The 12,353-nt window shown below is 39.9% G+C and overlaps 1 protein-coding gene across 1 annotated transcript; it reads right to left on the reverse strand.

Moving 5' to 3' along the window:
- Positions 1 to 12,027, reverse strand: LOC101168456 (gamma-aminobutyric acid receptor-associated protein-like 2). Its single transcript, XM_004069814.3, has 4 exons — positions 11,796 to 12,027; positions 10,991 to 11,046; positions 7,799 to 7,971; positions 1 to 3,584 (listed from the first exon to the last, which is right to left on the reverse strand). Exons 1-4 carry the CDS (start codon positions 11,827 to 11,829, stop codon positions 3,473 to 3,475), a joined length of 375 nt encoding a protein of 124 aa, XP_004069862.1. The 5' UTR covers positions 11,830 to 12,027; the 3' UTR covers positions 1 to 3,472.
- Between the last annotated feature and the right edge of the window lie 326 nt (positions 12,028 to 12,353).

The following is a 12,353-nucleotide window of genomic DNA, read 5'->3' on the forward strand; positions in this document are numbered from 1 at the left end:
CTTTTCTGATGTTTTTATTGGTCGTACTTCCAGCTACAATTCCATCTTAAAATATCTAAAATCACGTTGTGTGGTAAACATAGACGTGACGATGAGACAACACAGATCGGAATCAAGACATTCTTGAATATTCTCATATCATATAAGTATTTGACATGTCAAAGAGCCTGAATCATATTTGTGGAGCACAGGGAGGAATTCTTCACTCGGGTTAAGAACAGAAACATGTTCTGCTTTGATTCTGGATCAGAAATGACAGCCAGGATTGGAGTGAACACAGTTAAACCGGACGTTCTGAACCCAAGCAGCTTCTCAGACAACAAGGCATTACCTCCGTTTGTGATTAAACAAGCTGAGACACATTAATAGACACATAAAACATCACATTTCAGACTTTTGTGTGTACCTGCGTAATGTTTCTGCTGTATTTGTTTTCCAATGATACTTTTAAGTGATTATTTTTTTAATGGAGCAATTAGTGTAAAAATATTAAACAGATTTATTCAGAAATCAAAGCAGCTGCAGAGGAACTTTCTGGGACTTGTAGGCAAAAAGGCCAATAGAAATAAATACTAACAACAAAATGTGCAAATTAACTTAGAAAAAGAAATCAAGCTTATAATTATTGTTTTTTAAAAAGTTGATCTCATAACTTGAGTTACCTTTTTGTCATCTTAAAAAAGGTCAGGAACTAAACTTAAGGTATTGAATATAATTAGCTTTATAAATTATAAAGATAGTCCTGCCTAAAACAGGGAATACTTGTACTTTAAATACATTTAGCTTTATAGTTTTTTAAAGATCTTGGCTAAATGAAAGAAATGATTTCTATCCTGTCATGGAGAAGCAACTGATGAAGAGTTTCACAGAGTAAGAAGGGACAATCCCATAAATCTCACATGTAATCAAGTGAAATGCTGAAGCTTTTCTTTCAGGTTCAATCCCAAAATGCTGCTGAAACCAGTTCAGCAAAATGTGCAAATAAACAGAAATGAGACTGGGAAGCACTGACAAAGGCGTCTGAGGACGAGCAGCGAGTGCTCCGCTCCAGAGGGGGCCGCAGCCTTGGCGGTGTCCCGTATGAAGCCCTCGTGCACACAGAGGCGGTTTGAGCCTCATTCGTGAGCCGTTCCCTTTTCCCTTCACACACGTGAAGGAGGTCTGTGGGATGAACATGCGTGCAAAAAAAGAAGTTTGCTCATCTGCTCTTCTAAAATATGTTAACGACATGCAAATCCAACCTGAACCCGCATTCACATCATCCTTTAAACCTACCAGGGGATGTTTTCCCACATTTACATCAAGTTTTTGGATCCCTTGAGGCCTTTTGGTGGTTAGGGTTCGATACCAGAAGTCCAAATAAAGTCATGTATGCACACGCAGACACACAATCATAACAAACAAAACAGGCAGAACTTTGTAAAGTTGTTTCATGTCATGCTTATTTTCCTTTAAAAAATAGCCATTTCCTATGGAATTATGGGAATCTACAGCTGTTCTGGCATCATCTGAAGACGCTATAGTCCTTCATGGCCGTGAATATAGATCAAGGCTTCATCGGGGGCTAGAACATTGAAACGGACCTGGAGTGCAAAGTTCATTTTGCTTCTAGGTGAACCCAAGTGGGGTTTATTTTGGAGAACCGATTACAGCAGGGGTGTCAAACGCAAATTCACGGTGGGCCCAAATCAAGCAGTGAAGTAAAGTCACGGGCTAAACTCAACATTTATTGAAAGATTAACTGCAACTAATATGTAATGTTTATCCTTTTCATATGGTTTCTTCTTTTGTTATATTCTTTGGTTACTGCCACGTTAGCTCCACACACAAGACAAACACGCCTGTCTTTATATTCGTGAACAGATAATCTGCCTCCCGCCTGTCTTTAAAGCTCCTGTTTTCCATCTTTCATTTGCCCATCGCGGGTGAAATGAATTTGTCCGACGTGACTGGAGAATGGCTGTCAACAGAAAAAAGGAGCGCTTGCCGGTTTTGACTGCCCACCAACATACAAGCAAAGCATTGTAGGATTTGTAGTATGAGCGGTATACTGTAGTCTATACCGTAGGCCAACTCTAATGCACATGTGATATGATCTCGCGGGCCAATTAGAATTACACTACGGGCCAAATTTGGCCCGCGGGCCTGAGTTTGACACATGTGGATTACAGGAAGGAACTAAGTCTACCCTGTAAATCCAAAGAAACAGAACATTTCCTAATATTATTTAATTAGACGTTGATTTATGGGAAAGGTGGGAATTTCTTATTGGATTATTTTACAAGTTGAGCTTTTATAGGCTTTAGTTTTTGTTTCTAAGATGAGACAGCAGGAAAAAACCCTGTTTCCCAGCCTGACCAGTGAGCTTCATCATATGTTGAACTGCATGTTCAGACATTTCTGTCAGTTCAGCTGTGGTCAAAAGGATGTTTTCATCCTCCAAATGGTGGCCTGAGGTGAGCCTGCCTCCATTCTTGGCTTCACGTGGAAGTGAAAGCAAAGCGCATGCAAACAGTTTATTTCATTAGAATGATTGTTTGGAGGAGAAACAAACATATGCAAAGCCTGCATGGTTTGGGGGAAAAGCACAAACACATCTGCACAGCTTCATAGACGTGGCCTCAGGCGTCATCCAAAAGTTTTTCCTTTGATGGGGAAAATGACATAATTGTTTTTTCAGATCTTTCTGTTTAAGGTATTTTCTCCACAAAAGACCTTCATCTATCAACATCACCTATCAGGTGTCAGGTGTTTTTATGTTTGTTTGTTTTTTGCCTCGATGACATTATCATGTGGAAAAAGGCGAACAGATTTTTGGCAGGAGTCACTGCGTTGCCAGGCAGGTTTTCCTTCATACAGATTTCTGTGCCAGAATGAAATGTGATAATAATGGAGTTTCGAACCGCTAAATCTGGATCTCCAAACCCACGGGACACCTCCATCCAGCAGACTCCAGACATTTGACCTGAGGTCATTTATTTTAGCAACTTTAGAGCCAAATGAAGATTATTCTTGGATGCTTAGTGATGCACACCGCACATCAATCAAACCGTGTGATCAAATAAGCAGAAAGGTGTTGGCATTTTTTGATCTCTGCTTTGTTAACTGTTTCCTTCCATTCCAGGTGGTACCTGCTCCTCCAAGCTTATCGTAAAAAGGTAAATCAATTATCCCAACTTTTATCTAAAGTTTGTTCATTTTTGGGCAGGTTTTCCAGCAGTGGCCCCTCGCAGCTTAAAAGACTAATATTTGGATTCAAATATCAAACCAAAAGCTTGAAGCTCACTGGTCCGCTGACGTCATTGTGGTTATTCAGTCGAGAATTCAACACAAACTTGGTATTTTTCGGTACAAAAATGGACAAAATGTGTCGTTACAGAACTCCAGAGACACATAAGGGCCGATGTCTGAAGTACTTTGAACCAGATTCAACTCTGTCAGTGTGTGTGTGTGTGTGGGTGTGGGGGGGGGTTCAGTGCAGTATCAACCCTGTGAGGTAACCGAAGGTGTTTTCTCCGCTGTAGGCCACGTACAGAAAGCCATCCTCGTCTTTCTCCTTGTCGTACAGCTGGCCCATCGTCAGACTGGGAAGAACAAAGCAGAGTCATGCGGTCAGTTTTACGCCTTGGACTCAGGATTGCTCTAAAAGACCTGTACCACTCTATTTTTAAGCCAATATCCAAGTACATGGTAACATGTACTTGGATATTGGATATAACACAAAACAAAAATGTATGCTCATAAAGACAGAAAAATGTTTGAGGAATCATAAATGATTGTTGTATGTATTTACTTTATTTATTTTTATTATCATTCTAATTGCTTTTTCTAAGACTGCTTTTTAACTCTGTTGACCCACATACACTGAAAGCTGCTCTGTTGGGAATTTTCTATCTTCTCCACAAACCATCTGAAGAAAGGAGATGTCTGGGAAAGCGGAAGCAGTTTGGAGTACAGACTGATAAAGAACTGTGAACCAAGATTCCCCCATTTGCAGCAAAATGTTTTAAACGATTGTATTGTTAACTGCTGACCTTCCACTTGTTAGACTTCTGTAACCAGGGCAGCCAATTGTAAATAAAATAGGAGGTCGGAAAGGGGCCACGGGGATATTAGAAAAAGAAATCAAGCTGATAATAGTTGTTTTTTAAAAAGTTGATCTCATAACTTGAGTTACTTTTTTGTCATCTTAAAAAAGGTCAAGAACTTAACTTTACCAAGTTTTGAGCATAAACAGCTTTATAAATTATTAAGACAGTCCTGCCTAAAACAGGGAATTACTTGTCCTTTAAATACATTTAGCTTTATAGTTTTTTAAAGATCTTGGCTAAATGAAAGAAATGATTTCTATCCTGTCATGGAGAAGCAACTGATGAAGAGTTTCACAGAGTAAGAAGGGACAATCCCATAAATCTCACATGTAACCCTTGTGCTATCCTAGGCAATTTACCATTGGGAGTTGGGTCATCTGGACCCACTAGACAGTGCTCTGAACCTTTTTTCTTAATCATTTGTCAACCTCACTGGTGTCCATGGATTACATGAAATCTTTCCACCTTTATCCACCTTTGTCATGGTAGGGAGTACACGTCAATGTAAGGATGGGGTCATCTAAATTAGCAAAAGGGTTAATCAAGTGAAATGCTAAAGCTTTTCTTTCAGGTTCAATCCCAAAATGCTGCTGGAAACAGTTCAGCAAAATGTGCAAATAAACAGAAATGAGACTGGGAAGCACTGACAAAGGCGTCTGAGGACGAGCAGCGAGTGCTCCGCTCCAGAGGGGGCCGCAGCCTTGGCGGTGTCCCGTATGAAGCCCTCGTGCACACAGAGGTGGTTTGAGCCTCATTCGTGAGCCGTTCCCTTTTCCCTTCACGCACGTGAAGGAGGTCTGTGTGGTGAACATGCGTGCAAAAAAAGAGTTTGCTCATCTGCTCTTCTAAAATATGTTAACGACATGCAAATCCAACCTGAACCCGCATTCACATCATCCTTCAAACCTACCAGGGGATGTTTTCCCACATTTACATCAAGGTTTTGGACCCCTTGAGGCCTTTTGGTGGTTAGGGTTCGATACCAGAAGTCCAAATAAAGTCATGTATGCACACGCAGACACACAATCATAACAAACAAAACAGGCAGAACTTTGTAAAGTTGTTTCATGTTATGCTTATTTTCTTTTAAAAAATAGCCTTTTCCTATGGAATTATGGGAATCTACAGCTGGGCAGCCAATTGTAAATAAAATAGGAGGACGGTCAGACATGACACATGAGGCATTGGACGGTTGTCTGTTTTAGCTCTCCTCGCGAAAAATTAAACTGGTTTCTTGGTGTCTGTTTTTTTCATACTGTCTTGTGTTTTCAGAAATAACCTTGACAGTGATCCTAAAGCTGTTTTTAAACCATGGTTTATTCTTAAACAGACACCAAATCAAACAGTAGGATATCATCCTGAGAACTAATATGCAGCATTTGTCCTTAGATGGATTTTTTTTCTTTTTTTTTAGAAAAATAGTAATAAAAAAACACACAAATAGACATGTCAAACTTTTCATTTATCTTCTAAACCTGTTTTTGTCCCATCCAGGCCTGCTGGAGCCTATCACGGCCACTCGTTGTCGAAGGCACCCTGGACAGGTCGCCAGTCTGATGCAGGGTCACACTCTCACATTCACACCTATGGACAATTTAGAGTAACCAAATAACCTATGAAGCATGTTTTTGGATGGTGGGAGGAAGCCGGAGTCCCCAGAGAAAACTCACGCATGCATGGAGAGAACATGCAACCAGGTTTCAGGTCTCAGCCGGGACTTGTACCGGGGCTTTCTTGCTGTGAGGCAAGACCGCTAACGGCTGCTCCGCCATGCAGCCATCAAAAAACATGTTCAGACTGGCGACCTGTCCGGGATGTCCACTGCCTTCGCCCACGAGTGGCCTGGATAGGCTCCAGCAGCCCGGTGACCCCGAAAGGGACAAAAACGGGTTTAGAAGAGGAATAAAGCCAGAAATACATAAACAGTAAATGCTAAAAATGGCATAAACAATTTGAAAACACAGAGACACATCAAAAGGATAAAAGCCACACAATAAATCTTTCCCAGTGCTCTTTTTATGGTGCTGTTTTTAGGCTAAATCGAGTGGAAACGGTCACTCTGTTAGGTATATAGCTGCTCTAAAATGACAAAGAAAGTCGTCATTACTGCGTCATAAAGCTCCAGAGAGAGTGTCCCAGATCAAATCCAAATGTCAACATCAGTAAAGGTTTGGCTGCATAATCCTTGCAAATTTGAGAAAGGAGGGGTTTCAGTGCCTCTCAGTGAGACAGATTAGAAAGTTAAATGTTCCTCATGTTTACCCTCAGAGGCGGATGGAAAAAAGACAACGTGCACAGATAAAAGCTTTTATGGTTTTGTAAGCACCTCGCCCCTGAGGAAAACAAATTCACTTTTATATTTTTATCTTAACAGAAGGTGGAATTCAGGGTTGTCTGAGCTATAAACTCAGAAGCACAAAAGGCTTCTGAGCTCTAAAGGAACTCTTGTCCTCAAAGCTTTTGAATCACCAGTAGCACATTTGGAAACTAGAACGAACCATAAACTGTAAAACAGGAAGAGTTTTCAAGCTTCAGTTGGGAGTTCAGCATTTGCGTATAGTGCAACTGTATAAAAAAATCATCTTAAAGACCCACTCCAGTGAAAATTGTGTTTTTGATGTTTTTACCATGTTCTTGTGGCTTTTTTCTGATGATGGAGGAGATTTATAAAGAGAATTAGGCTTAAAATTGCATTTCTGTGTATTTTTTATTCAAATTATTGTGAATCAGGAGCAGACAAAAAATTAAGTTTGAAAAAGATCGTGTTTGTGACAAAAAAAAAAAAAAACTATGCTGGGCGGGCAACAAGCTTCCTGCTCCGCTCCATTCTGATGTTCCCAACTTATAGAGGACTAGATCCACAAACGTCTTTGTTTTCCTCGTCTGAGATGACCTCTGGCTCCAAACTGCTCGCCATTTTTGTTGCACTGCTAATGTTAGGTTGGGGGATGTGAGGGGCTGTAAGCTAGCGGGAAACATGTAAACAGAGAGTTCTTGGAAATTAAACAAAAATATACAACAATACAGAGGCTTTTATTTATTCTTTACTCGTTATAAAGGATAGGAAGTAAATAGATCTTTTTAGTTACTGCAGTATCGGTTGACGACCGGAGATCCAGATTATAACGGTAAAAACAAATGAAATCAAGCAGGAAGTAATTAATCAGTTTCTGTCCAACGTTGTCAGTTTCTCTTCCTGTTGTGTCTTTACTGTCTTTGCCATTTTATGTACATGTGATGAAGCAAAAAGATGTCCAATCTCAAGCTTTCTTCTACCAAGTCAGGTCAATTACATTTGGCTGAAGGGGAACCGCAGAGAGGGATGTGTGTTGTGTTCACTAAACATACCCTTTTAAAAAAAAAAAAAAAGAATTAATATGAGACTTTTTTTAACGCAAAGAACAAACCAGTCTTTTTTACACTTGAAACTTTTTTTGTCAAAGACATTTTGTTTTTGTTGCTTAAGATAAAAAATAAAAAAAAGGTTTCTCTGTTAGAAATTGATAGTTTTAAATGCCAATTGAATAATAAATAACTTGATTGCATTCATGTAGGTCAAAGACTGTATTGTATCACCACAAACTTGGCCGACTCTTTTATGTATTGATTCGTGGACCGTGTATGGAGATGCATGTGGATTTGCGTGAGAGGAAAAGATACCCCAACCAACAACAGATTTTTTTCTCATCTTTTCCTGTGGGTTTCACCTGGATTGAGGGACAGTTTTGTCGACGAAGAGGAAGATGGCTTTCTCTGACGGCAGCTGGATGCGTTTTCTGATGATCCACATGAACTGGGCCACGGTGATATCAGACGGCACCAGGTACTTCCTCTTATCGATGTCCACGATCTGAGAGCCGGAGACTTTCTCCACGATCACCTGGTGCACACGGGAACATGCGTGACGGCTTTGTTGACATATCCAACTCTTTTTTTGCATGTTAGAACAGTTACATCATAATACAAACTTTGTTTCCTGGTTCAAACAAAGAAGAGTTATAAACATTAGTAAATGTTTGATTTACTATTTTTTTATCCCAGCTTCTAAAGAAACAAGTTAAAAAAAATGAAAAAGATTTCAACCATCAGTTATACTTTGAGATAAAAAAAAAGGCTTTAAATCCTAGTTCACCAACAATGTTTTTAAATCCGTTTAAATTAAGAGCACTTGGAAAAACAAAAATAATTGGATTTTTGAGCGCTAAAAAATGTCAGCACATCTTCACAATCAAGCAGAAAAACATTAAGAACCACAAGCTTCTTAATACTGAAGTCTCATTTCTGCAGAAGCTTGTTTTGAATAGTTATTTGACGAAAACAGGAGTTACGGCTGTTTAAACTGGAAGGGATCATTTTAAAAAGAAGATTAAATGAAGAAAACATTCCATTTACTGAATTGCAAAGCAGTGATGCTAAAATGTTTGATTTGATTAAAAATGAAACATAATAATATCCCTGGAGGGTAATGGTTTCAGTCAGTACTTCACAGAGTCTGTGAAATTAGATCCTGAAGAACAAAATGCAAAAAAATGAAAAACAAATCTGACTTGGATGATAAGTTATTTACATGGAACTTTATTGCTTATTTAAATGATGTAAACAGAAACTGAATCCTGTTGGAATAACTTGAGAAATCAGATCATACTCAAATATTTGGTGTGAATGTACACAGGCTACTAAACCCTTGTTAGTCTCTGGCGAGAGGCCAATCACATTGGCTGTTTTATTTTTTTGTTTGTTTTATTTAAATCAAACACAAGAGTGATGACACATAACTGTGGTTCCTCTTGGAAAAAATACTTGGAACATTGTAGTTTAGTGGAGCTTCACCTGTTTTTTTAGACAATTTTCCCTTTTTTTTAATGACAAGACTGTGTGCGTGTGAGTGTGTCCGGATCCTATTCTTTAACTGCTCTGCTGTTGTTTGGGGTTCCCCAGGGCTCTATTTTAGGACCACTTTTATTCTCTTTGTACCTCTTTCCTCTGGGCTCCATCCTAACAAAACACAGAGTTTCCTTTCATTGTTTCATTACACTTGACCTCAAAGATTGGATTTCGTTTTTTGTTTTTATGACAAAAAAAAAAAGGAAGTGGCTGTACGGTGGTGCAGTGGTTAGCACTCTTGCCTCACAGCAAGAAGGTCCCCGGTTCAAGTCCCGGCTGGGGGACATGAAAAACACATCAACAGGGGACCTTCCTGTGTGGAGTTTGCATGTTCTCCCCGTGCATGCGTGGGTTTCCTCCGGGATCTCCGGCTTCCTCCCACCGTCCAAAAACATGCCTCATAGGTTGATTGGCAACTCTAAATTGTCCATAGGTGTGAGTGTGGGAGTGAATGGATGTGTGATTGAAGATATTCTACCCTGCGACAGACTGGCGACCAGTCCAGGGCATCCCTTGCATATGCCCAAGTGGCTGGGATAGGCTCCGGCAACCCCGTGACCCCGAAAGGGAATAAACGGTAAAGAAAATGAATGAATGAATGAAAAACGGATGTGATGGTGTTCGGTCCAAGCAGCTCCTGTGACCCTTCCTCAACGGCTCCACATTTAAAACAATGTATGTCTAACCTGGGATTTAAAACAGAAAAGGACTTTAAACATGTCTGAAATTTAGCTTCTTTTATTTGAGGCAGTTGGTGGGGGTGAAATCATTTTTACCAAAACGTCATATTTTGAGACAGTAATCCGTACTTTCATCACACCTCAGATGAATTACTGTAACTCTCTCTATTTTGGAGTCAGCCCGTCATCCCTCTCGCGTCTCCAACTGGTCCAGAGTTCTGCTGCTCGGGTTCTGGTTCGTGCTGGCTACACTTCACTGGCTGCCTGTGAATTTTAGAGTTCATTTTAATGTTCTTTTATTTGTTTTTAAACGGGGTCCAAGAGGAAACTCAGGGGGGAATAGAGCTTTTTCTGTCTGTGCACCAAAGCTGTGGAACGCTTTACCACTGAGTATTCAGCAGGTATCTTCAATGTCCATTTAAAAAAAAGTTTTAAAACCCATTTTTATCACCAGGCCTTTGACACGGCATGAGACTCTGCTCTGCTGGTAAGTTTTACTGCTTTATTGTTTTGCTTTGCTTTTGTTTGATTATTTTACAATTTTAAATCACTTTAATTGTTTTAGCCTTTTAGCTGTTGTTTTTTTTTTCTTTTGAGCTTTTAATGTACGGCGCCTTGTTTGACTGCAGTCATTTTAAGGCTCCATGAAATCGATGAAACTATACTGGTTTCACTTTGTTTTTTATTCATTCATTTAAATTTTGTCTGTACATTTCTGGTCTTTGCTAAAAAAATTCATACACAAACATTTGATTTGACTCCAATTGTTGTGATTCTAGCAGGATAAAAAGACCTCCTCAAAGGTGGAATTTCTTTTGGTTTTTAGTTTTTTGTGGAAAAAGAGACTGGAGTTTGAACTAAAAATAGACATGAAAAATAGTTTGAGGTACATTTTTTAGAACAAGCTGTAAATAAATTAGTAAAAAGGCTCAACATGGCCTCGGACTGCGAAGGGTTAAGACACTTTCTAAAAGTAAAGAACATTTGAGGGTTTCCAGGTCTGTTCTGGTCTAAAAGCGCCTCCTGGTCTCCAGGAGGAGCTGGAGAAAGGCATGCTGGCTCTTCACATCAGTGAAATATGAGAGGTGATGGAAAATGGAGGTCATGTTATCCACAAACAAGAGCAAGTGGGTACATAAATGTGAAAGCTCTTTTGTGTTCATCGGTCATCTTTGTAATTTGAGAAAAAGAGGAATGACGTTGCACTCAGAAGATGCCTGACTTATCATACATAAGCATCCAGGCTGGTTGGATGTCAGAGATTTCGGTATTGATTCCCTCTGATCATCTCTGCATTTCCATTTCCGATAAAAGCACCCAGCCCCCACAACTCACCGGTACTCTGTCCGGGTATTTGTTGCGTATTTTGGCTGACTCCACACATCGGTGCTCTGAGGAAAGAGACAGCAAACAAACAGGAAGTCAGAGATTAAAGGGATCAGTGCGTCCTCTGGGGATTTCCTGTCTTCAGCCTTGAACAAGCACAACACAAGATGGGGGAAGTGTATGTTTCCCACTCATGATCCTCTGTTTCAGAGGAATAGTACAACATCTTCATGCAAATTCATTTCAGACACATGGATGTGCAGGGAGGATGGGAGGAGTGAGTGAGTGAGGGGAGGACTCCATCTAGGTTCATTAGCCCAGATAAAAGTTCTATCTTCAGAGGTGCTTCTTTAAAAAAAAAAGAGTCCTCAAGGTTATCCAATTACCATGAGAATGACAAGACAAAACTTCACAGAAGGATCTTATATAACACAAACTAGGCCTAATAGAAAAAAACAGTAAAAATAGATTAAAAAAAAGGTTGTTTTTTTTTAATCCACCATACTTTTTTAAGTAATGCATGCAAAATATTGAAATTAAAGCAATACTAGATGATGATGCAATGCTTTAAATGGCGTTTCTCTTGAGGTGATCCTAAACAACCTGCAGCAAATGCGTGTTAGCATGATCATGCCAAGCTAAGCAGGATCGATTTCCGGCAGGCTCCTGCGAAAACCCCGCGTTAGTGTGTCTGTGATGGGTGGTGGAGCCACATCGAAGGACACACAGTCCGCGGAGCAAAAAGGAAAAACACGCGACATGAAAAGAGGACATCTCTCTCTGGTTTCATAACAACAACCCAAACCCTTTTTACCGAGGGAATGGTCCTCTTTAAACATCCATTTCATCTTTGCTGGATTCCCGCACTGATGCGTGACGGCAGGGGCGAAAGGCGGGCTTCACGATCAGCTAACCCTGTTGGGGGTTCAAACTTGCAGAAATCCTGCCCAAAGCGACCAAAACAAAACGTCAACAAAGAGCTTCTGTTGCTCAGCTGTCCGTCTCGCGGAGAGGTGACGTCACCGTCTGGCTGTTGGTGCTCCTGGTGCGTTCAAGTGCGCCCAGCAGTGCTCGGTCCAAAAAAATCCTTGTAGTTGGGGCTGTTGACAGACACGCATTAATATCTAGTTTCTACATTAATATCCTTCTAGTTTAATGAAAACAACACCAAAGAAATACAAAATTAATACAGTCAGACTGAATAAACAATGAAACAAAAATGATACATTGAAATGCCTTAGAACGGTCATGGGCATTTATTATTAGAAACACAATTGTATAAAAAATTTTAATGCTTTTATTTGAGCTTTTATTTAAAATTAATAGTTCCCATAACAACGTAAAAAGATAATAATATATGGGAATTTTCCAG

This window comes from Oryzias latipes, chromosome 6 (genome assembly GCF_002234675.1).
Source record: "Oryzias latipes chromosome 6, ASM223467v1".
NCBI lineage: Eukaryota > Metazoa > Chordata > Actinopteri > Beloniformes > Adrianichthyidae > Oryzias > Oryzias latipes.

What these genes read in the sequence shown, in the direction of transcription:
- LOC101168456 (XM_004069814.3), bottom strand. Translation starts at nt 11,829, where the DNA reads ATGAAATGGATGTTTAAAGAGGACCATTCCCTCG. An exon ending in AATACCCGGACAGAGTACCG is followed by an intron (nt 7,972 to 10,990) that starts GTGAGTTGTGGG and finishes CGTGTGCACCAG; the next exon opens with GTGATCGTGGAGAAAGTCTC. An exon ending in AAAACTGTCCCTCAATCCAG is followed by an intron (nt 3,585 to 7,798) that starts GTGAAACCCACA and finishes TGTTCTTCCCAG; the next exon opens with TCTGACGATGGGCCAGCTGT.